Source organism: Simochromis diagramma, unplaced genomic scaffold, assembly GCF_900408965.1.
Source record: "Simochromis diagramma unplaced genomic scaffold, fSimDia1.1 OVJJ01000518.1, whole genome shotgun sequence".
NCBI lineage: Eukaryota > Metazoa > Chordata > Actinopteri > Cichliformes > Cichlidae > Simochromis > Simochromis diagramma.
Window position 1 is genome coordinate 521,078 of NW_024387336.1, and position 23,744 is coordinate 544,821.

The 23,744-nt window shown below is 40.7% G+C and overlaps 3 protein-coding genes across 5 annotated transcripts; all 3 read right to left on the reverse strand.

Moving 5' to 3' along the window:
- Nucleotides 1-374: 374 nt before the first annotated feature.
- Nucleotides 375-6,479, reverse strand: cenpt (centromere protein T). Of its 2 annotated transcripts, XM_040006602.1 has the most exons (14): nucleotides 6,149-6,479; nucleotides 5,866-5,986; nucleotides 5,647-5,791; nucleotides 5,486-5,579; nucleotides 5,258-5,394; nucleotides 5,074-5,131; nucleotides 4,796-4,932; nucleotides 2,724-3,791; nucleotides 2,311-2,634; nucleotides 2,126-2,231; nucleotides 1,699-1,872; nucleotides 1,489-1,593; nucleotides 606-784; nucleotides 375-551 (listed from the first exon to the last, which is right to left on the reverse strand). In XM_040006602.1, exons 1-13 carry the CDS (start codon nucleotides 6,232-6,234, stop codon nucleotides 655-657), a joined length of 2,685 nt encoding a protein of 894 aa, XP_039862536.1. In that variant the 5' UTR covers nucleotides 6,235-6,479; the 3' UTR covers nucleotides 375-551; nucleotides 606-654. The 2 variants fall into 2 exon arrangements, with proteins under 2 accessions (XP_039862536.1, XP_039862534.1); XM_040006600.1 differs by having other exon boundaries at nucleotides 375-784.
- Nucleotides 6,480-8,577: 2,098 nt separating this feature from the next.
- Nucleotides 8,578-12,124, reverse strand: LOC120718179 (cytochrome c oxidase subunit NDUFA4-like). 2 transcript variants are annotated; one of them, XM_040006604.1, is made up of 5 exons: nucleotides 12,114-12,124; nucleotides 10,674-10,810; nucleotides 8,993-9,081; nucleotides 8,826-8,886; nucleotides 8,578-8,668 (listed from the first exon to the last, which is right to left on the reverse strand). In XM_040006604.1, the coding sequence occupies exons 2-5, from the start codon at nucleotides 10,722-10,724 to the stop codon at nucleotides 8,612-8,614; spliced, it is 258 nt and encodes an 85-aa protein (XP_039862538.1). In that variant the 5' UTR covers nucleotides 10,725-10,810; nucleotides 12,114-12,124; the 3' UTR covers nucleotides 8,578-8,611. The 2 variants fall into 2 exon arrangements, with proteins under 2 accessions (XP_039862538.1, XP_039862537.1); XM_040006603.1 differs by lacking the exon at nucleotides 12,114-12,124 and having other exon boundaries at nucleotides 10,674-11,012.
- Nucleotides 12,125-13,654: 1,530 nt separating this feature from the next.
- Nucleotides 13,655-23,499, reverse strand: LOC120718187 (protein FAM117A-like). The gene is made up of 9 exons (XM_040006610.1): nucleotides 23,376-23,499; nucleotides 22,730-22,797; nucleotides 22,396-22,539; nucleotides 20,462-20,557; nucleotides 19,981-20,097; nucleotides 19,155-19,283; nucleotides 18,770-18,956; nucleotides 16,716-16,875; nucleotides 13,655-15,801 (listed from the first exon to the last, which is right to left on the reverse strand). The coding sequence occupies exons 1-9, from the start codon at nucleotides 23,497-23,499 to the stop codon at nucleotides 15,513-15,515; spliced, it is 1,314 nt and encodes a 437-aa protein (XP_039862544.1). The 3' UTR covers nucleotides 13,655-15,512.
- Between the last annotated feature and the right edge of the window lie 245 nt (nucleotides 23,500-23,744).

Here is a 23,744-nt window from a genome sequence, read left to right on the forward strand (position 1 = left end):
AGCAGCAGAGGAAGTCTACCACTACAGCATGTTTCTTGCTTATTATGTCCTCCTTTTTAAACCAGTCATTTGTGATGAAATATATCGATTGCCTCATTTAGTGAGCAAGGCTGAATCACTCTGGACCAGGCGGTGCTGTCCTCACATTCTCTCCATTTTTCAAGTACTCTCATAAAAACACAATTTTTAGGCCATCTAGTCTTTCTGAGCCTTATAAAAGCAGTGTATATCTGCATAACTTTCTTAATAAGCAGCACAAAGCACAGCATGATGGGCTGAAATCCTAATTTATCAAGGAAAAACAAATAATTCAAATGCCCCTCACGATCCACAAACACAAGATATTTCTGAGTATTTCCTTAATAATACATGTGTGAAGCACAGATATGTGAAACTTTATTTCAGCTTCCTTTATTGTTATAAGTTTAGACACTGCTTTGTTTCATATTGTAGAGAATACAGTTGGCACGCATATTTGCACCCATGAAAACATACCTAAGAGCAACAAAGTACAGTTGTCCAGAGACTCGCAGTAAAATAAAGATACATGTATATAATTTACACATTTACAGAAGCTTTTATGCTCCAATCAATAAAGGCATTGTTCGAACGCAGTGTACAGAAAAACAAGTAGCAGTCCAGGAGATGAAAGATTCACCTCCGCTTTGCAGGGATAACAACATTTCCACTGGTTGCGATGGGGATTAGAAGCCTTCGCTGGTCCATGCGAAGATATTTTTCAATAAGCACTTCCACTGGCACCTTGTCATTCACATAACCCTGCCTGCAAGTTACAAACACATACTGGTTAAGTTCCATGTTAGAAGATTAATGTGAAATGTCAGAAAATAGATCATGAATGAGGTGTGCTACCTATAGGCAGCATTTAAGATATTCTACAGGCTTATGCTCTTATTACAGTCAGATATAGCCTTCAAACTACAAAGAGCTCAACATTGCCATCTAGAGGTCAGAATAATCCAAGCGTTGCAGAGTGGATTTTTTCCTCCCCCTCTTAATACTGTAGAGTCAGTGCCTTACCTGTACAGGCGTGCACTTCTGGCTTAAAATACATATTATTTTGGGGCCTTTTGCCTTTATTAGATAGTGGAGAGTGGACAGGAAAGACAGGCCTACACTCAGTATAGGTTTCTTGATTTGCTTTGTTTTTTGGTTCATTTTATTCATTTATTGATAACACACACCAGACAAACTAAACAGCTAGCTAGTTGACATGTACACTGATATATGCAGAACAAGGTATTTAAATAAATCTGTACATGTTTGCTCCATAAAGTTATATAGCAGTGTTGTACTGAGCCTCCTCAAACCCTCCTAAGAATACATAATGCAGTTTTGTGTATAATGTAGTTCGCTACATTTTTAAGTGGTATTTAAGTTTTGATTTTTTCCTCCTTAATTAAACAAAGGGGCTTTATGACATTAAAAACATCTGATTGCAAAAAGTCTTGAATTCTGCCCTCATACCTTTTCAGCAGAAGTTCAACGTCCTCGACCTCTATGGTTTTTCTCTTTGCATGGGCAGCATACGTCTCCAGGTCCTCAGCTAGCCGGTCAAAGAATTTATCCATTCTGTTAAAATTACAACAAATCTGTTATATTAAAGCGACACACAGTTCTCACAAAGACAAAGAGACACTGCATGTGATTAATGGCGAAACACAGTGTGTTACTTACATTTCATTTAGGACAGGGTGGACGTCTGCAGAGACTTTTGTTTTGGCAAATTGCCTAAAGACGCCCATAAGGTAGCTCTTAGGAAGGACAGTTTCCTTTTTAGAGATCCTCGTCTTCCTCACTCTCCTCTGCTTAGGTTTAGCTGCAGGTAAAGGTTCTCTTGTACCGCTGGTACTGGTAGAGATCAGAAGAGAGTGTCAGTGATAGGCATTGCCGAATAAAAACTTGATTCTGTACCTGTGCTACAATAGCAGTTTTTCTATTTAAAGTAGAGAAGCTTTTAGGGAGTTAAAAGAGCACTGTGTCAGCTGAAAGGTCCATATCCCCAGCTGAGTAGGTACTTCTTTCTCCCTAAAAACAGTCCTGACTGAAACCCACAGGACACACAAACACACACACTTAAGTGTAAATAAGACATGCAGCTTACCTGGCCTGATTGTTCTTTAGAACAGAAGGTGATGCTAAAGGATCAGGACGATTAAAATTAATTTTCTGTCTGACAAACGCTGGAGTCTTGCAGGGGAAGTCTGAAGCTATCAGAAAACAGATTTCTTAGTCATTCTGAATGCTTAAATAGATATTTTACCAGTGCATGTTAAAAGAGAAACTAACCTTCATCCTCTTCATCATCATCGTCATCATCTTCTTCTTCCATTTCTTCTTCTGGTTCAGCAGCATCCTCAGCTGGAGCTTCATCAGGCACAGTTTCACTCCTACCATCTTCAATGTCATATGTTCCCTCTGACAGAGGAAATGAGTTCTCTTTGTCAGCCTCAGGCTCATTCGTTGTCCCAGTGGCCTCTGCCTGTCCTTGGGTTGAGGATTCGGCCACATCAGGGTCTCCGGTGTGAGTCTGACCACTCTCATGGCTTCCCATCTCAAAGCTGGTGCGCAAATCCAGAGTGCCATGTCCTTTGAATTTGGCATCAGGCCATCCTACAAACAAAACCACAAACAATATTTAATCTCAATCATACAGATTTTTAAATGCTAAATGATTGATTAATTGATTTTTTTCTTTTTACCTGCAAACGTAGCATTAGGGAAATCCTCTGCTGCCTCTGTAACCGGCACAATGAGACCGCCCTCAGAGCGATAAGCCCTCCGGCTGATGTGTTCTGAGTCATGTTTCAGCTGAGCTGATGCCTCCTCTTCATTTTCACCGCTGAAGATCTCAAAGTCATTTTCGTTCTCAGACTTGGTCACGTGCTCATTTCTCTCAGATTGACCACTAACATCCTCTTCAGGCAGGGCTTCTACAACTTCATCAGTGTGATATTCAGTGCCACCGTCCTCTTCATCCTTTTCGGTTTGAGAGTCTGGTACAACGTCCTCTTCCTCAGACTGAGTAGATGCTTCAGCTCCCTCTTCGGACTGGGAACCAGTTTGAGATTCTTCTACGCCTCTCTTGTCTTCTTCCTCTTCTTCAGTCTGATCCTCAGCCACATTCTCGTCTTCAGACTGAGAACCTGCGTCATCACCCTTTTCAATCTGCGAGTCGGCTGTACCTCCATCAGTGTTAGAGTCAACTACATCTTCCTCCTCCTCCTCTTCAGTTTTAGAATCTGCTTCAGCTTCCTCTTCAGCCTGTGACCCTGCTTCAACACCCTGTTCAAGCTCGGAATTGAGAGCAACTTCTGCTCTTTCCTCAACGTCTTCAAACTGAGCTGCATCCTCGCTTACACCGGTCCGAGATTTAACTACATCTTCATCTCCGTCAGATTTTGCCAAGACATCTTCAGGTTTACTGTAAACTGTTCTCCTTGCTTCCTTCTTTTCAGATTCATCTTCAGTTGGAAACACACACAGTTGGTCAGTTTCCAGCTTGCTCTGCTCCACTTCCATTTGCTCCTCTGGCTCCATCTCCCTCATGTCCTTCTGCAGCTGAGACGCCACGACTGTAGGTTTGTCCTGAGTAGCAATGATAGAAAAGTTGGAGGTCATGGCATCAGCCTGGGCGTAGAGAGCAGTGTTACAGTTCACGATATCGGCTGTGATATCTGGTTCGCTGAGTTTGCTTAGACCTAAGGTGAAGCCCTCAGAGTGAGTAGATTCACCAAGCCCCTGCTCCACAGGTCCAAAGCTGCTCATGCCTGGATGACAGGAAGGAGGAAAATGTAAGGTGGAGGTAAAGAGCAGGTGCAAATAACCTACAATTCTTTTCATGCTGTACTTCTGTTCTCACGTCACTGGGCTGAAGTGTTAAATTTATACTCAGTCGTAGGTTTGCACTGAACCTCTGCAGAATTTAACTAAAACTTTCACCAGCAGGGGGCAGCACCTTACGTGTAGGTAGGTTGAATAGTTGGTGGATGTGTGCCGGCAACTTAATCAAAGGTTACATGGCCTTGTTACACAATCTTGTGATAAAAACTGGCATTAAACAAAATTACAATCCAATCTAGTTCCACTTTTTTTTTTTTTTTTTTTTTTTTTATAAAAACCTCCCTTCAGCACGATTCTTTTTGAGACATGGTCACAGCAGCTGTTTCTTTGCAGTCTGGTAACAGCTTTACTTACTGAAACATTTTCACATGCACTCATCTACAAAATGTATGAGAGGTGAAGAAGACGGTGGAGATACGCGTCAGTCTGAATAAAGGACCAGAGGCCAAGCTGGGGCCGAAGATGTTAAGAAGTCTGAAGGACAAGATTAGAAATGAGTATAACTCAGGTTTAGTCAAAGTCTGGACTCAAAGTTACAGAGGCAAAGCTGAGGGGGTTTGGACATGTGCAGAGGAGGGATAAAGGGATTGAGGATAAAGATGGATGCAAATCACTGACAAATTCACTGTGGTGACCCCTAAAGTGAGCAACCGAAAGAAGGTGATATTTAAAGTGACTCAATAGCAGGTCAAAATACAGTGACAGTTCTCAAGGTGAAAAATTCTGATAGTGAGATTATTTAGCAATGAATGAATCAATTATCAAATTAACCAGTTGGTAACAACAGTGTGTGAGATTATATTACATTTCTGGTTAAGTTTCTGTGTTTTACACCATATGGTTGTATGGCTGCTGTGCCTCAGAAAGAAATCTTTGAAAAAACTGTGTCCATTAGAAGAATGTAATAAAGTATTTTGAGCGCAGTGTTCACCTCCCATCCGTCGTTTATCTACAGCAGCACCAAATTCTTCCTCTGAGATTTTCCGACGATTTGAAACTCTTCTCTGCAGACCTCTTTTCTCAGTCTTAGCGTCAACAAACGGAGTTTTTAAATTCAAGGAAGCAGAGCTGAAAAACAGATTGGACATAAACTAAAAAACATAAAAAACAAACATTGTGTGCATTCACACGCTGATCATTAATTCTAAATCTAGTCATGGGTTCGATCCCTGATTAGAATTAATATTTTGCATTCTTTATACACTTTACCTCAACACAGACAGTGATGAATTGTCATCTATTGATAGTTCAGTTTCCTCTTCAGCTTCTGGAAGAACAAACATCCAGCATACACGGTAAGTGTTCACATTGCTGCAGAAGCACAAAAAAAAAAAAAAACCCCACAACCTCATTTTTGATCAGTGTACCTCCTCAATACTCGTTTCAATCTTACCATCTCCATCTTTAAGTCGTTTTTCAAAAGCCGTTGTGTTAAAACTCCTGCGCGGTCTCTTTCGGCTCAGTCCCTTTGCAGTGCTGGCTGCTGGGCCAATTGTTACATCAGGCAGGTCCAGCCCTGACAGCTCCATACTGAAAGTCAATTCAGCTCAAAAGTTTATTTTCCATCACAACCAGGACTAATTCAGTAATGCCATCAATCACCCTGTAACCCACAGCTCACCTGGGATGCGTTTTGGAGATGGTCGAATTGGCTGAAGGTGGCTCCGGCTCTTCAGATGTTTCTGTCTCATGAACCACGGGGGATTTCACCGGCTCTGAAAACCAAAACATATAAGCAAAAGCAAAACCAACCAGGAATTAAAAGAAGGCTAGTTCACACACCTGTCCGCAGGATGTTCATGAGTATGTGTCTGGGAGTGTCTCCGTCATTAATCAGTACTGAAGATGTGGCAGGCATGTTTGCCCTTTTTAACACAACTGAGGCAGTCCTCCTTTTAGTGGCGGGGAGGGATTTTCTGGTTATGCTCTAGAAAAAAGGGACAAAGTTAATAAATTTAACATGCCCACGAATAACAACTACCCTGCTCACCTCTATTTTACCTCATGGAGCTTATGTCTCATGCTCCGCCTAAGGATCTCCTGCGGGGTTTGGGGACCAGCATCTTTCTTGCTGAGCCTGCTATTCCACCGGGTCCCGCTGCTACTCGGCTCCTGTGAATTACTGGAGACAAGTCATTTTACGATTAATAATACTGAATATAAAGGGCTGACACTAACGTGCGACAACCACAAGTTTGTCGTTAGCAATAGCTTAGCTAGCATTAATGCTGAAAACGCCAGTGAATAAGACTTTCGTGGTTCTCTCCCAGAAAATGAACCGTACCTGCGTGTGACAGGGGTCCTGGGTGGCTCGGTGGTGAGAATATGTTTCAGCAGGACCCGAGCGGACAAATCCTCCGTGGGATCCATTTAGCCACCGAGGAGCAAAGTCAGCTGGTTAGCTGAACTCAGCTAGCAGACAATTGCGAGCAGTTAAACGTCAAAAAATGTCAAACAAATGACTTTTTCCACAACGACGCTGTCCAAACAAGCGGTGCTGAGCTGAAGTTAGTGTCGTTTATCTCAGCTTTCACCCGAACGTCATTTATGCTCTGATCCTTGCCTTGTGTTTTCTGTTTCAACGGACTCAATTCTCATACGGTCCCGCGTTATTTTTAAGTGAAATCTCGCGAGAAGAGAGATTTGGCTTTGAACCTCGAGATCGCAATGAAATAAATGAATAAAATTAAAAATGAAATTTTAATATTGTTTTTTAGAAAAAGCAATAATATAAATGAATAATTTACAAAATCAGAGGTATGGAATTTTTTTCAATACTGAAATTTTATTTTATTTTATTGTATTGTATTGTATTTTAGTTTAGTTTAGTTGTCATCCATACTTCAAAAATTGTGGGTGATTATCCATTATTATTATTATTATTATCTTAATGCAAACTTTTGTGAAAATATCTCAAAACAAAACATAGAAAATAACTTGAAATTTCTGAAAATGAAGTCGAAAATTTGAGCTAATGACTCGACATTTTGAGATAATAATCTAAGGCAAAAAATTTTTAAAAAACAATACAGATATGATACATACTCATAATCAGTCAACATGAAATTAAGAATGCATAACCATAATTTTTGTGCTAAGAAGATACAATAACAAGACTGAAGAAGAGGGAGTAAAAAGTGTTTCTTCTGCATTATGGTCCAGATATATTACAAATCATACATTCCATACATATATATATATATATTTTTTAGATAAATCTGTGTTATTACTAAAAACCTCAGATCGAAAAGTAAATCACATAAAATTATACTTAATATATGGTAACATGGCCCAGTGATTTTTCCCTATACACATTTAATAATAATAATAATGGATTGCATTTATATAGCGCTTTTCGAGAACCTCAAAGCGCTGTACAGTTCCACTATTCATTCACTCTCACATTCATACACTGGTGGAGGCAGCTACAGTTGTAGCCACAGCTGCCCTGGGGCAGACTGACAGAAGCGAGGCTGCCATATCGCGCCATCGGCCCCTCTGGCCATCACCAGTAGGCGGTAGGTGAAGTGTCTTGCCCAAGGACACAACGACCGAAACTGTCCAAGCTGGGGCTCGAACCGGCAAGACGAACAGCCAACTCTTGAGCCACGATCGCCCTTTGTGAGTTGTCAGCTGCAGTGAGGTGTTTTGAATTTCTGTCAGGTGTGCACTAAGTTTTGACCAGTGGAGTGCAGTGCGATAAACTGGAAAATAAACGTGAGAGCAACACAGTTCTCAAGAGAATTTATAATATCATAATTCCCTGCAAAACAACATGTTAGTTACCACAAGGGGTGAAAATTATAAAAATGTTTCATTTTGAGAAACTTATCCTACCCTTTATCATAAGATTGGACACCACTACCACCACCAATTTCAAATTTGGATTCATTTGGCATACCTCAGGCTTTTCTCCCCATTTCCATTCCTGAAGAACGTCCTACCTGCACACCATGCCAAGATTTCAACTAATAGCTCTTTGGGAATCACTATGTTGGTGCAAAAATACAATTTTATGTCTCTCACACTCTGTTATCTTTGGCATTTTTCATAGATTTAGTTAAGGAAATTGGGGCAAAAGCTTTGAACTTTTCAAGAATTGCTCTAGACCACATTAAAAATTACAAGGAAGTCTAGTTGGAAGCAAAATATAAAAAAAGCAACAAACAAAACAAAAACAACACACACAAACAAGGGATGGCTCAACACTGGATTTTAAAAATTCAAACTTACTTTAGACATTAAAATGTAAAATCTGTGTCAATAGAATAAGAATTTCTTCTTTTAGGTTCAAATCTAAGACCAGGTGCAGATGATGGTTAAACCATTTAGAATTTGAGATATATGCATTAAATATAAGGCTATATATATATAATATAAACAAACATCAGGTGGCACTTGTTCTCATTGTCTCAAATTCTAATATAGTTTCTTTGTAAACCACTAAAAGAGCACATTCTTGTTTCTCACATTTTCTGATGTGTTGTAATCTTTCCCCTCAGCTCTTGCCTGTAATAAGCATGCAAGGGAGGCGTTAAAGATTTAAATAGTCTTTAATAATTTATGGCAGCAAACTGATAATTATATTCAACAATCAGTAAAACAGGTGGTTGTCTGTTTCATTCATAGTCATTTATAGGTGAATGATCCCTTTGCCCAGCACACTGGAAATAAACTTTCATTTGCTGTCATAGGTTGTTTGATTTTTTTTTTAAAAAATAGTGCAAAGGCTCCTCGTACGGATGGCTTAGAAGTCTGGCCTGTCCTTCTTCAGTTTGGAGTAATCCATGTTTACTGCAAGAAGCTGGACACACACACACACATAAAAACAAATATGCATTATCATATGACTGCTGAGATATGGACTTTGACGCAAGATAACAGAAAATTATGGCCTGTCCTTTGTAGAAACATGCCTGCTCTATAACTTGACGTAAAGGATTAAGAAAAACGGCTCGTACTTTGTACTGCTGATTGGGCTGCATTTGGTTCCAGGGTTCAGGGTTGTTCTTGTGATCCCATCTGAAGACAAGAGGAAAAGCCGTGATCGAAACAACACATCCCCGAGTAACCGAGGAAAGTGAAAACGCCCGCTTTTCTATAAGTTTAAATCGTCTCAGATACTTACGACACTTCTGGGTTTTTCAGAGCCGCCCTGGTCAGGGCCAACACACTCATGGTTGCCCCTCCACTTATGAAGATGAACAGGGGGATCAGCTTTGGAGAAAGGGCATCAATCAGTCAATAAAGCTATTGCTTTATCAATACCAGTGGAGCAAAACCAGAAGAGAACAATATACAGAGTTTAAAAAATGTTAGGCACATTTTCCTTCTTGAGTTTAGGATGGAGGAGGAGAAGCTGCTATAAATCTGTGTAAATCTGTTGCTCTCTGACTGGAAGTGGTAGTCCTAGATTAGGTTACCAGATGTCAGAAACTAAAACTGCAGACATAAAAGATGGGAACAGACAAGACGGACTCTGCTTTCCTCTGCAGCTGCAGATCTTGCAGGATTTCCAGTGTGGAGCCTTAAAGAGTATGTTTCCATGTTTGATCTATAAAACGTTGATAGATCTTTGTTATCTGCGTCCTTTTGGATCTTATTCAGCATTTCATCTGTTACAAACCATGTGTAGGAGTCCAGTTTTTCCTACTGTGCATTGCCAAGACATAATGTGTCTTATTAAGTTTTAAGATAAGGGCAAATAGTTGTTGTCCCTGCTTATATCACCACACTTTGACCCCGTGGCCAGTTGCATGTGTCTAACAGCTATTAATACAACCGGGGCCACTTTCTCACCTTGCTGCTGTGGGTAAAAATGTGCAGTTGTCCTCAAAAAGCCTTGCTGAGGCAGTGCTGCTTTTATAGTAACAGTCTATGATGTATAAAATGCACAGAATTTCCATGTTGGTATTGTTATCTCATGACATAAGAGGATTGTTTAAACAATGAAGAGTTTTCACCAGCAGGGAGCAACAGGCTGCTCAGTCACAGAGCAGGAGGGGGACAAAGCATTTCCATCCAGAGGTCTATTAATATGGAGGCTGCCACAAACCAAACCCTTTCACGCCGTCGTCCTTGGAGAAATAAACCCTCACATGCATTTATCTGGCCTTCACTCAAGCTAATATGGAAACTACTCCACCGCTATACGTGCTGCCACTACAAACCCTTTCGCATGGCTACAGACACGGTGACGTAAAACAAGCGACCCCCCCCCCCGCGCGCGCGCGCGCGCGCAGACACACAGATTTGAACCTTTAGATTATCATCATTATAACATTTCAGTAACAACAGTATCAGTGTATCACGCTCAGTCGGAGCAGGTGATGCGGTTGTCTGATTCTGCGGATGCCAGAGCGCAAAAACGAACTCTGTCATGAGGAGGTTGCGGGTGAAAAACCCAAGAAAAGATTTCACGGGATTACACGAATATAGTGATTAAAACAATAAGAATGTAGTGACGTGAAAATGTTTCTACCAATGTTTCTAACCGAAACCTGTGAGTCTGTCGAGGAATTTGAGATTTCCGCACTCAGAGCTGTATATGAAATTATTTTTGCTTTTATAAATATTAAAATACTCTACGAATGCGTACTTTAGGGTGTCAGTGTGTGGATAAGTCACAAAAACTGTTTTCCTGAGCCTTTACAGCTGATCCCACAACAGGTAATTAAGGAGAGATCTTGGGGGAAAACGGGAGCGCGCGCAGCTTCAAGCTTCTGATAGGCAAGTTTCAATGTCACCGTCTCCTTGGTTACAGGCTGGTAATAACGACCGTAAAAATAAAACGAGTGGCTGAGACTTACAGCTGGGTGGCTCTTAACCTGCTTGGCGACGACCCCAAAGAATGAAGACATGGTGGACAGTCCTCCCGCTGACCGGCTCCGTTAACGTGAATATCTGCGGGCTGAAGGCGCGCCTCTCCGGAGGATCTCCTGCAGGCCTGAACGTACAATTGAACTGCACCCCACCTCCACGCGCTACTGTCAGCCAATCCCACAATGCAACGACAGCAGCTGTGCGAACCCCCTACCTGGGCTCATATCTCTGAGCGCTACGGGGGGTTTGCTCAAGTGGATTTTAAACCCACCACCTCCATTTTTATTTATTTTGACCAGCTAAAGTTGGACCGGTCAGATCAATCTATAGGCTCAGACCAGCACGCGCGAATATATATATATATATATATATATATATATATATATATATATATATATATATATATATATATATATATATATATATATATATAAAGGAAATGACTAAGAGAAGTATCAGCACGTGATGCTGTTTTATCTAGCTGCGATGGGATTTGGAGGTGTTTACAGCTTGTCTGAGGTTATCTGGTTCAGGTTAGATTTACAGTTACATTAAACATCCTTAAAAAGTTTAAATAAAAAGGTCACAAACTGCTCAGAATGGTTTCACTTTCAGTTCTGTGACAGATGCAGAGCAAAGCTCATGAAAAGATCGGTTTACAAAGTGTATATTATCAGTGACTTCTTCAGGCACACCTGTTCAATTGTTTACTAACCAAATATGTAATGAGGAAATTACATGACAGCAACTCGGTGCATGTAGACATTCAGATACAGTGCTCAGCATAAATGAGTACACTCCCTTCAAAAAGCACAAATTAAATTAGTAGCTCAATGAACAAAAGAACAATTTCCAAAATTTTCACAAGGCTGAGTTTTATTGAACACTTGTTTAACTCCATAACATGAAATTAAGGTTAATAATATAACTTAGATCACAAAATCTTCAGTTTTACTAAAATTGGATGAAGCAAAAATGAATACACCCCGCAACACAAACTACTACATCTAGTATTTTGTATGACCACCGGGATTTTCAAGGACAGCATCAAGTCTTCTAGGCACGGAATGAACAAGTTGTGACATATTGCAACATTATCTTTTTCCATTCTTCAAGAATAACCTCTTTTAGAGCCTGGATGTTGGATGGAGAGTGATGCTCAATTTGCCGCTTCAGAATTCCCCACAGGTGTTCAATTGGGTTCAGATCAGGAGAAATACTTGGCCATTCAATCACCTTCACCCTGTCCTTCCTCAGAAATGCAGCAGTAGCTTTAGATGTGTGTTTTGGATCATTGTCGTGTTGGAAAAGTGGATGACGACCAAGTGCACAGAGTGATGGCAGCATCTTCTTCTTCAGAATAGAGCAGTACATTGTTGAGTTCATGATACCATCAATGAAATGCAGCTCCCCAACACCAGCAGCACTCATGCAGGCCCACATAAGGACACTGCCACCACCATGTTTCACTGTAGGCACCATGCATTTGTCTTTGAAATCCTCACCTTTATGACACCATACAGTTTTGAAACCATTAGTTCCAAAAACAGTGATCTTTGTCTCATCACTCCAGAGTATAGAGTCCCAGTAGTCTTAATCTTTTTCAGCATGGGCCCTAGCAAATTCTAGCCGTGCTTTTTTGTGCATGGGCTTTAGGAGAGGCTTCCTTCATGGACGATACCTATGCATGCCATTCCTCTGCAGTGTATGCCGTATGGTGTCACGGGAAACTGTCACTCCAGTTTGGCTTTCTACTGCTTTAGCTAACTGCAGTGAACTTGCATGGTGATTTCTTCAACCCTTCCTTCTCATCAGGAGACGCTCCCATTGAGATGTTAACTTCCGTGGACGGCCTGGATGTCTAAGATGGTTGCGCTTCAATCTTTGTTACATTTTGTGATCACTTTTGCTACAGTATTTTGAATGATATGTAAAGCTTTGCTGATCTTGTAGCCCTCACGTTTTCTGTGTAAAGAAATTATTTCTTTTCTCAGATTTTGTGACATTTCTCTTCCATGCGAAGCCATTGCTGGCAGTATGAAATGGGAAGGGCTTTTCTTTGTTAAGTAATGCCCTTTTATGGTCACCTGTCTGCTGGACACCTCGTAAATGAATCATTAGACTCACCTTTGGTTGAATGCCTGGTAATTCGAATTTTGTAGTCTTAAGTGTGGCTTTTCTCCTTAGACTATAATTGGGGTGTACTCGTTTTTGCAACATGGGCTTGAATGAGTCTGCACACGCAAAAAAAAAAAAAAGAAAGAAAAAAAAGAAAAAAGGATTTTCCTAACAAATTAACAAATCTTGTTTGCAATCAATGGCCCACATTTGTGGGAGTATTTTTGTATTATAGTATCTCATAGAAAATGTTGATTCTGAAAGGAAACTAAAAGGTTTTCTGACAAATGTAAAGGGGTGCACTCATTTATGCTGAGCACTGTATCTTGAGACAATGAACCAAACTGCTGAAACTTTAATGTTTGTGCCACCAATAATCAGCTTTCTGGAAAAGGAAAAAAAACCAAAAAAAACAAAAAAAAAAAAAAAAAACCACCAACAAAAAACTGAGAAGCATTGTGGTGAGTCAAAGGTAACGACTGAAGAAATCAATGTGACTCAAGACAAGAGGAAATTACACGTCTTAGTCAGGCAGTTCTCAATTCCCCTGCCCCAGAAAATAGTGAAGAGTCCAGTGTATGGTGACATAATGACACACGGTACCATTATAAGATTTTCTAGTGTTTTCTTTTACCCAATTTAGAAACAAATATTCCAGTATGACTAGATGGATGCACAAGGTTTGAAAGTAGCTTCTTAACTGTAGAAGAAATGAAAACTTGGCAGTATACGCACGGGACTTCACACCAATAGGTCTGCTCTTTAACACCATGGCTGCATAGATTGTGTGGTGAATTCAAAGCAAAGCACTAAGAGCTAAAATGCTAAAATGAATGTAATAAACACAGAAGACATGCTAGCATCATGTATTTATGTAGACAAAACACAGAACCTGAGATAACATTCCCAGTATCCACAACCGGGGAAAGAAAAAAATCTTTGATTATTTGGAATAAGAATATTTCAGTCCATCAGCATTTCATCAAGATGCTAAAACTAGGAGATGTTAGTCAAAAGATCAAAATAGTCAACTTTCAGTTCACATGCAAACAGAACTATCAGAGGCTAAATTATGGAGGAAACCTCTCCTCTGTAACACCCTCTGCTGGAAGTGCATAAAAATCCACCCGATACATGTGACATTTGCCTGACAGAACAAAACTAAAAATGACAAGGGTCTTTTTTTCCTTTTTAGCTTATGTAGCAGGTATTTGGGGAAAAAGGGTAAAAAACAGACATCACTACACATACATATACAACCAAGTACAAAAGTGAGTATAAAAATAAGAATTGCGACTCAAAAGTAGTAGTTCAACTTGTGCAAACATGTCTGCGAGAAAATAAAACTATATGATCGTTAACTTGTCAGCTTGGCAGAACAAAATGATCAGGGAAACTGAGGACGACAAGTCTATACCACTAAAACTGGTTAGGTAGTCAACTAGGCAGTGAAACCTCAAAACTAAAACGTACCATCAGGCACAGATCTAGAACGTCAATAAACAACATGCAACCCTTTTTTGCAAGTAAACAAGACATTTTAAAAAAGAAAGTACTCGTAAAGCAAGAATGCATGTGATGAAGCCATTAGGTGCTGACGCTACCTGAACTTCTACATCTACAAAATTCCCTTTACAACAACCAAAATGTCATTTCATGTTGTCCTTTAAATCAGGTAAAAACAAAGTACCCACTGATTTGTCACGCTTCGTACACTAGTGACTGGTGCAAGGAAATAAGTGAACAGCAGATAAATATCTTTGATAAGATGAAAAAAATAATTAAACAGATGCAGTTTAAAAATAAGGAACAGTATCAACAAAGTTACTGTTGCGGCGTCTTTGAGGAAATAACTGTGCAGGAAGTGAGCAGTCAGTCAAACAAATCAAGTGAAAGTTTAGAGAAAAATAAGTGAGCAGTGCTGCTGTAAGACAGCACAGTGTCTCAATTATTTTTGGCTAAGACAAATGTAAATATCTTTGGGTAATAACAGAACTAAATTTGTTTAGTTTAGAAGTGTTGCAATTAAGGAAACTCAGAGCACTCTCCTTTGCATTGTGACTCATTTTCTCAATAACCTTCAACATCAAGCCCTTTTCAGACATCCAGTGGTTTCCTTTAATCTCGCTGCATCTGAAAGTCTCAAATTTGCTAACATTTATCCATCACTTTCAACATGACGAGTGAATACCTGATTACAATGGCTCGCATGCGTTTATTTTTTTTGCTGATCAGCTCACTACAGAGCATCCTAGATAACAACAAGCAGCACATAAATAGCACTTTATCTGTTACTAGTTTGTATAAACACTCAATTATTCCTCCCATAAGCATTTTTTGCTATGCCTAATTCAAAAGCAGCTCTCTGCAGCAGTGTTGTGTTGTAGGGGAAGCTCCAGCAGCACAAACAGATGACCCATTTGTGGTTGTGCAAGATTTAAGCCTTTAAAACTATGATTGCTCTCAACTAGAGTTGATGCTGGAAATATAAATTCAAGTCTTTTGCAGGGGTGCACAAGTCTCAATGAAGCTCTAATGAACATTAGTGATGCCATCGCATGGCTGAAAAGGGCAACAATGTTATTTGTTTGTACCTGTGTGGCAAAAGAATGAGCTAAGATTTAAAAAAAAAAAAAAAAAAAGAAGAAATCTAGACATCTGTCCCAGACCACTCTGTTCATTTCCAAATAAACGACCTGGAGCCGTTTTTATAAAGCTAGTCCCTCTCCAGAACTTTCTCCCATCACAGTGGTGGCTGCAGGAGGATCTGGACGAACAGCCCAGGTGTTAGAGGAGACCATCTGACAGGAGCTTGTTCCCTGGTTCAAGCAGTTGCTTGCTGGAGAGCCAAAGCTTCTGAAAAACATGTCCATGGAGGGGAGCAGGGGCTTAGGGAGGCTGACTGGGCAAAAGGCTGAACCCCCATAGGGGGTGAAGTTTACCTTGTTGGGGTCGGGGCAGGAGGAGATGAGGGCCATCGTGGGTTTCTGTGGAGAGCTAAAGAAGAAAAGGAGAAGAAAAACTTATGTCCATAAAAGTGATGCAAAAAGTTTGGTTACATTCAGTGCACACAGTCAGATTTCTTTCATTTAGTTCAGCAGCATTTCTTTATCATGTGGAAAAATTGAGACATAATGTTGACTCTGCACTTCTTTTTTTAATGTTAAGATATCTCTGGGATTAAATGTGGTTAAACTTCTTTTCACTGACAGAAAGGGAAGTTTCACTGGTCCAGCAAACTTAAGATCAGAGTGACTTGTATGCAGCTCACAATGTAAAATGAGTTTGACATCCCTGATCTATGTAGTCGCTGCTTGTGCTTACATGTCAACATGCACGAGGCTTTACTCAAGCCAAAATTTTCCCCTAGAAGTCACGGACCCACTAGAAAAGAAAAACTAAAATACCAGGCAACAGAGTTTTGTAATTGTTGATTCCTTTTAATGAGTAACGACTAGTAATTTCACACTGTAAGATTCGGACCAAGTTAAAAACAAGGAGGACTTCGAATGCTTTAGTGCTGACAACATGAAGTGTTGCAACATCATCAACTTGTCGGTTTGGCAGAACAAAACTCCCAAGCTGAACAAACAAACTGCTTTGAGGGGGGACTGTTCGTACATCTACAGTTAATGCCACTAACTCACTCTAACAGAGTACAAGGTAAACTGACTCAACTAAAAACTATGACATCATGCAGGAAATCACATTCAACTTTGGGTAAAGACACTGAATTAGTTTGTTTTTCTAGTGTTTATTTTTTTAAATGTGACCACCAGAGGGCATCTACATGCTGACAGTGTTAAATGACAGGGAGTATACAGTATTTGTCTAATTATATTTCATTATCCAGAGGTGATTCATCCGTCTCCCTCTAGCATGCAAACAAAGCAAAATGAATAAAAACCTACCTGATCTCCTCCCACACTCTCACCCTTTCACAGCCCTCTGGAGGTTTTCTCTGGAAGCAGCAGCTTTTGTTGGGCCCGGGAGATGAGGCGTTCAGGAGAGGAGAAAGGTCAGCCTCATTCTGGGAGGAGAACGGAGACAGAAGCCCACTGTCTGTTGAGCCTGAAAATAGGAGAGAAAACATATTTGTGAGAATGATATACCTACAGATCTAGATATAGCTATCGATCTAGATACATCTATCTATCTATCTATCTATATATATATGATTTGAATGTTCTGAGGGGCAGAAACAGTTTACTCACTTCTTATCAACCTCACCCCCTTAACATTGTCTTGTCATTTTCTCTCAAACTGTCTTCAGCTTGGTTTCTGGCTATGACTGATCGACATTATGAAGTTTTCAGCTAGAGCCCATCCTTTCCAAGCCTAGATACACTGTGTTATGTCTGAAGTCCTTTCTGGACTCAAAGGCTCGTGCAGACAATGTGGTGATGATCATCAACTAATAATTTGCTGGCACGCAGTACATTACAAACACAGGATTTTGAGGGGGATGGGACAGACTCCCTAACAATCACTTAGGCATTTATTCATAGGGTTTCACTTCACCCATGTTCCCCAAATTGAGATTCAATTTGAAGAATAAACAAAGGACTGAAAAGAAATTAAAACCTTAATAGCAGTTTGCATTCTTTTGACATTTAGAAATCAATTTATAAATTTCCTGATGCACAACTAAAGGAAGTCAAATTTCAAGGTCTCAGCTAGAGATGCCACCTAATTCATATGTTCCTTGCCAAGTCCATGATCAATGTCAGAAAGAACCTATAAAGAAATTATAAGTGAGAGGGAAACTGTTACTATAAACTAAGACAACTACAACTCTTTAGTCCATCAAGCCAACACCAAAAAAACCAATAACTTCCATGGTGAATATAAAGAACACAGGTCATGCCATATTTGCATTTTGCAGACATATTTTTGGCAGAGCTGAATTGCGTTACTGAAACCACCACAAACTTATACATCAGTGCTGCAATTTTATGTCTACATGCGTCTGCTAGAAATACACTTACCAGACACTTTTTAAAAACACACAGTTTAACTGCTCATCAATGCAGTTATCTAATCAGCAAATCTCAAGGCAGCAGCTCAGTGCATTTAGGCAAGATGACCTGCTGACGTTCAAACAGCAGAATGAGAAACAAAGTTGAGTTTAAGTGACTTTAATGTGGCAGGGTTGTTCTAGCTGGACGGGTTGGTCTGAGTAATTTGAAAACTGTTGATTTATTGAAATTTCCTACAGAACCATCTGTAGAGTTTACAAAGAACGGTCTGAAAATGAGAAAACAACCAGTGATTAGAGGTTCTCTGGGGTAAAACACCTCAATATCAGGAGAACGGTCAAGACTGGTTTGAGGACATAGCAAGGCAAAAGTAACTCAAGCAACCAAAGTATGCAGAAGAACATTTCTGAATGCACAACATGTTAGAGTGGAGCTACAACAGCAGAAGGCCACACCGGGTGCCACTCCTGGCAGCTAAGAACAGTAAAACTGAGGCTACACCTCACACAGCCTCACCAGAAATGGACAATAAATGATTAAAAAAAAAAAACAAAAAAACAAAAAAACAAAAAAACCCTTGCCAGGTCTGAAGAGTCTCGATTCAGATGGCAGGGTGTGGATCCATTGCATGTATGATGTAACAACATGCCGGTTGGTGTAGGGGGAATATTTCTGTGGCACACTTTGGACCCCTTGGTATCAACTGAGCATTGTTTAAATACCACAGACTACCCAAGTACTGCTCATGACCATTTTCAGCTCTTAAATACCAGTGTACCATCCCCTGATGTGTTTAACACGTCACGTCAATGTGGACCGAAATGTGAGGAATGTTTCCAGCACCTCACTGAATTTATGCCATGAACAATTAAGGTAATTAATACCCAATACCTACCTAATAAAGTGGTCAGCAAATCAAGACTTTCACGTTTGTTCTCACCATTATAAAAATTTAAATTCTTATCTAAAATGTCTGACAAACTGACCTTGGTGCAGGTCTGGAGGAGCATCTGAGTTGGGCTGAGAGGTGCAGATGTAGTTGGGAGAGGAGCAGGGTGAGGAGGAGGTGGAGGATGACGATGGCGGGGGCGTGGTGGGGGGGTCGCTCTGAGATCCACTGCTGCAGCTCTGCAGAGGCACCGGAGCCCGATGACCATCTGGAACCTCGAGCAGCTGTCGAGACAGGAAACTGCACTTTTTAGAACGTTTAATTAAACGAAAATCAGCCAACGCAGAAGTTTTACTTCAGCAGAAAACTACATGTGCCACCTCTGAAACCCGCCTTTCTTTGCAAATAAAACAATGCCTAAACATCTTCACATGTCCATGCTGTGTAAACAAGCATGTGTGGGCTCTGTAGGTGTTAATTACCCTCTGTAATGGATGTAGTGACTGGCTGATGAACATGCCTTCCAGCTCCTGGTTGAGGCCCTCCACGCTGCAGCGCAGGGGAGGGACCAGTGTAGACAGGGGAGCAGGGGGGATGGGAATAGGCTGAGTCTGAGCACATAAACAAGTGAACACAATTTTATTGCACTACTCCTAAGAGCCAAACACCAGGATGGTTTTTTTTTGTTTTGTTTTTTTAAGAGTTCCCTTCAGCTTCTTTTATTTCCATATTTTCCAAAAACATCAGGCTAAATGTACTTTTTTTTTTTTTTTTTTTTAATTGTTACCATTAAAAATACAACAACAAAAAAGCAACAAAGAAAACTGAAACTTTCTTACTTTTTGAGAGCACACGGGCATTCAAAAAGTCATTTGCTTCAGACATCTCAAAAATCCAGCAAGCTCAATGCTGATAATCAAACTAACAAGTGTTCTCATAAACTGCATGGGGCTGTCTCATCACCACTTTGGTTTATTTGAGAAAAAAAAAAAAAAAATCACCACAGCCCAGTGGAGTGTGGGACCACACACCAGCTGTGCTGAAAAGCAGAACCGTGCATTACAATCTGAAAAGCAGAAGCTAGCATGATGTAGTGATCTTCCTGTTTCCTCAGTGTTTTATTTCATTCACTTCCTGCAGAGACCTGCATAGCTTAGTAATGCGCTCTTGTGAATGTAAATCAGTGACAGGTGTCCATACACTGTACAGAAGAAAAAACAAATACACCTAAATTTACTTCTAGAGACATCTGCACTAAAACCTCAAGTAACTCATTCAGTGTGCTTGTGTCTGCTGATGCTAAGGTACCTGAGCAGCTCCAAGGCTACGGCCCCCCTGAGGATAGCCCCGCTGACGGTCTTTGTCATGTGCCCCCGAGACTGCAGGTTTGCTGCACTGCTGCAGTTGTTGTTTTAGTTTAGCGATCTGAAACAAACACATGTTAATCAACCTCTACGTGCAAACACACAAAGGAAGTCCTTTAATCCCACATGTCGAACGCTTAGTATCAACAAACAAGGATTTTATTATTATGTTTTTTTATGTTGGCTCAATGTTCAGTGAGATCATGAGAAGTGAGACTTCGTTAAAAAGTATAAAAAGGGGAACGTTGCAGATGACCTCAGTCTCCTGTTGCGCAACAATGTCAATAAAAGTCAAGACTTTTTCAAGAACTTGCCCTTTTTAATTAAAAAAAAAAAAAAAAAAAAAAAAAAAAAAAAAAAAAGCGTCAAGTTTAGCAAATCCAGGCATTACAAATGGATGTTGCGCAATTAAAAGTTGAACTGACCTCTCGCAAATGCTCAGCGCTGCCCCATGATGCTGATCGCTTGTGGCTGCTGCTCCCTCGCCGGCTGTGGGATCTATCGGACCATGAGTCTGGGGTCTGCGGTGGGAAGAAAGCAGCCATGAGAACTGATGTTCTTCATGTGCAATCACATGTCTTTAATATGCATTTTATTAAGTATTTTTAGGGTTTGGTCTAAAGCTGTCATATGATCATATATGCAAAATGAAGGGAAGGCTATAGAGCCTTGTGTACAATTTCTTTATGTACTTAAAGCAATGATGACTCAATCTTTAATTACAGATTGAGGCCATTTTCAAAATTCGCATTTCTTATAATACTTCGTGGTTTCTTTGCCTTCAGTGCAAGCCAGACACAATTAGAGACCATTACATATGCCATTTGTTTCCAGATGCACGTCACAAGTGTGATAAAACATCTCATGAGAAAATATTTCACACAGTATTCACAGCACAAGATAATAAATTCCAGCAACCCAGAACTGTAAAAGCAGGCATCGCAGACATCACACAGCTTCTGCTTCTTCAGTGGTAATTCGCTGTTATTTTTCCGTCATTGCACAAATCATTAGCTGCATTTAAATGGCATAGTGCTAGAGGGCGGACCAACTACAATCTGTGATACTGTGTACTTAGCTGGATGATAAGTTGCACCTCAAGCTGCAGACCTGCTTTCATGTTTTAACTGTATACTGACACCAGGGGGCAGTGTCAGAATTATACGGAATAACTTGTTTGGGGGGGGGCTACTCTTCTGGGTTCTGCTGTTACTTAGCTTAGCCCCTGCCGCAGAGTAGATCGAACTCGTAACACAGGAAGAAATGTTTTGTATTGAAGTGAAAACTGTCCACTGCAGCCACAGTTGGCTTTTTTGGTCACTGGTTAGTTTTTTTTTTTACTCCTTCCCATCTGATAAACTTCACCGTCTGTCCCTTTCTGTCTAAGCTCACTTCTTAGGCAATTTACAGCACCTTTCCTGACAGTCTACAGGAGATTGCTTTTTTGTAGGACTGCAAGAGCACATCTGCATCAAGTGCATACCCATAATCCTTCTCTCTGTGTAGCAAATGACCTAAAATGCAGCAGATTCTGCTTTAAGCAGCAGCCATGGTTGCACAATGGAGGTGCGCAGCTTTGCCATCCCAAGTCCACATATGGTCTGCTGTCACCTGAAGGCACCATCAAAAACATGTGGCTAGCAACGTGGAGCTCTCTTTCATGATTTTACTTCTCACATCTCCTCAGTAGAGCCAAAGCACCACACAAGCCAACAGCAATTGCATAAATCATGCTGTAATATTTCACGTTAAACAGGTCACGTTTAACATGAAATATTACAGCAACACTTCACATATTTTAATCATTGGTTTCACACTTAGTACAGATCAGCGTCTCATGCTTAAAAGGCCAACGTGCAGCCACATCGCACCATCCACACCCACAGACTTGTCAAACTTGCAGACGAGCTAAAGAGCAGGAGAAACTGAAAAACAAAGACGGAGGGAGGGAGGGAAGGATGTGGGCAACCAAAGTGCAGTGGCGAGTGCCTGCACGGAGCAGAGAGGATGGGTGCAGCCAAAAAGGCCTCGTCAGCTGACTTCGGGGACTGTTGTCGCGGCTGTAGTTCTCACTCTGTAATCGCTGTGCAAGCACCGGACACCCCCCTACCCCCACCCTCCCTCAACCTCAGAGCAACTTATTTCGCTGCAAAAAGTGCAAGCTAACCTTGTGATGTGACCTAACCTCTATCCCCCCACCCCCCCCAAAAAACAAAAACAAAACTGAGAAACATAAAAAAAAAAAAAAAAAAAAAAAAAGCTCTAAATTGAGGAAGCATCATTGATAAATGCCATTCCATTCATTTTTCTGACACTCATAATTCCCACACTTGAAAGCATTATTCCCTGTGGCGCTGACCTGGGTGGATTTGTCCTGGTTCGGGGCACACAGCTCGGGCCTTCTGGTTCTTTGGGCCAGTGTCCTTGCAGGTACGGCCCGATGATGGCGTCCAGAGACATCGTCCGCCTCATGCCCGGGCTCAGCTGGTGGGATCTGGCCTTTCTAGCTGTCAGTTTCGCAGAGATATTTTCTTATTATTTATAAAAAGCTTAAAAATAATCCACACAAATCGGTTTTTCCTCAGGAAACTTGCAGCATTGTAGTGGCAGACACTTATTTTAAACGCATTGCATCATTTTCACCTTCACATCAGAAAGCCACACATGTAATGCTACTTTTCACACACACTGGCCTTTAAATCTATTTTAAAGGTTTTAACGTACTGACAGTAAGCATCAAGAGACTTCATGTCACAGCCATCTACACATGATACACAAAAGACAGTAGTGTCTCTTAAAAATGGACAAAAATGCTCTTTAAGACGCTAAAAATACTTAAATAGTTTTATATTTGGGGCTACCAATATCTGGATATTACCCTAACAACACCAAATAGTCAGTTTGATTGACAAGGAGAAATTATAAAATATATTTTATCATTTTTTAAATTTCGGAATTATAACTACAGATTTTGAATACTTTAATATAGAAGTAGCAAAGTTTCCCTTAAAACACACACACACACACACACACACACACACACACACACACACACAAAAAACCCCAACATATTTTATAGCTCGTGTTACTGATTAAGACAGTTTATATTATGCTTGGATCCGGCTACCAACTTGCCCTCTTTTACTGAGAATTTGCTATCACAAGTTTGAACATCTTATCTAAAGTCTGCAAATGCCCTACTGGGCAACTAGCAGATAAAGCTGCTCTGCAACTGCGCAGGACTGCAGAAACTCGTACCCAGCTTTCTACACCTATCGTGACACTACGTGAGGTCTTAAACTTGAAAGGATAAGGTGGAAAAAGGTGTTGAGCTCATACCTGGCTTCCCATCTATCCTGTTGGGTCTCGGTTTGCTGGCCAGCTGATATGGGACAGTTGCCTTCAGCGGCTGTGGACCCAAAGCAGCACCCCTCGTGTGTCCAGCTCCACTTCGACCGGACATCTTTACAGTGTCAAATCTGGGTCCACTTAACTCTAAATGACTGTTATTAGCTGTGGCTGTCCTGCCTGGTAGAGATGTGGGGGCGCTCTGGTGATGGTGGTGGCTGGCTAAAGTTAACCAGCTGCGGCTCTTTCTCCTCTGGTGCTGGTGATGACTACTCGAAGAAAAACCGTTCCAAAACTCAAGGCGAGTCATTCAGAGGCCATGTCCGAGCACATACCACTATAACTCGACCAGTAAAACGT

What these genes read in the sequence shown, in the direction of transcription:
- cenpt (XM_040006602.1), bottom strand. Translation starts at nt 6,234, where the DNA reads ATGGATCCCACGGAGGATTTGTCCGCTCGGGTCCTGCTGAAACATATT. An exon ending in ATCTCCAAAACGCATCCCAG is followed by an intron (nt 5,395 to 5,485) that starts GTGAGCTGTGGG and finishes ATTGACTTTCAG; the next exon opens with TATGGAGCTGTCAGGGCTGG. An exon ending in ACGACTTAAAGATGGAGATG is followed by an intron (nt 5,132 to 5,257) that starts GTAAGATTGAAA and finishes TTGTTCTTCCAG; the next exon opens with AAGCTGAAGAGGAAACTGAA.
- LOC120718179 (XM_040006604.1), bottom strand. Translation starts at nt 10,724, where the DNA reads ATGTCTTCATTCTTTGGGGTCGTCGCCAAGCAGGTTAAGAGCCACCCA. An exon ending in CTGAAAAACCCAGAAGTGTC is followed by an intron (nt 8,887 to 8,992) that starts GTAAGTATCTGA and finishes TCTTGTCTTCAG; the next exon opens with ATGGGATCACAAGAACAACC. An exon ending in AGCCCAATCAGCAGTACAAA is followed by an intron (nt 8,669 to 8,825) that starts GTACGAGCCGTT and finishes GTGTGTGTCCAG; the next exon opens with CTTCTTGCAGTAAACATGGA.
- LOC120718187 (XM_040006610.1), bottom strand. Translation starts at nt 23,499, where the DNA reads ATGTCCGGTCGAAGTGGAGCTGGACACACGAGGGGTGCTGCTTTGGGT. An exon ending in GTAGCCTTGGAGCTGCTCAG is followed by an intron (nt 19,284 to 19,980) that starts GTACCTTAGCAT and finishes TTATGTGCTCAG; the next exon opens with ACTCAGCCTATTCCCATCCC. An exon ending in CACTACATCCATTACAGAGG is followed by an intron (nt 18,957 to 19,154) that starts GTAATTAACACC and finishes CTGTCTCGACAG; the next exon opens with CTGCTCGAGGTTCCAGATGG.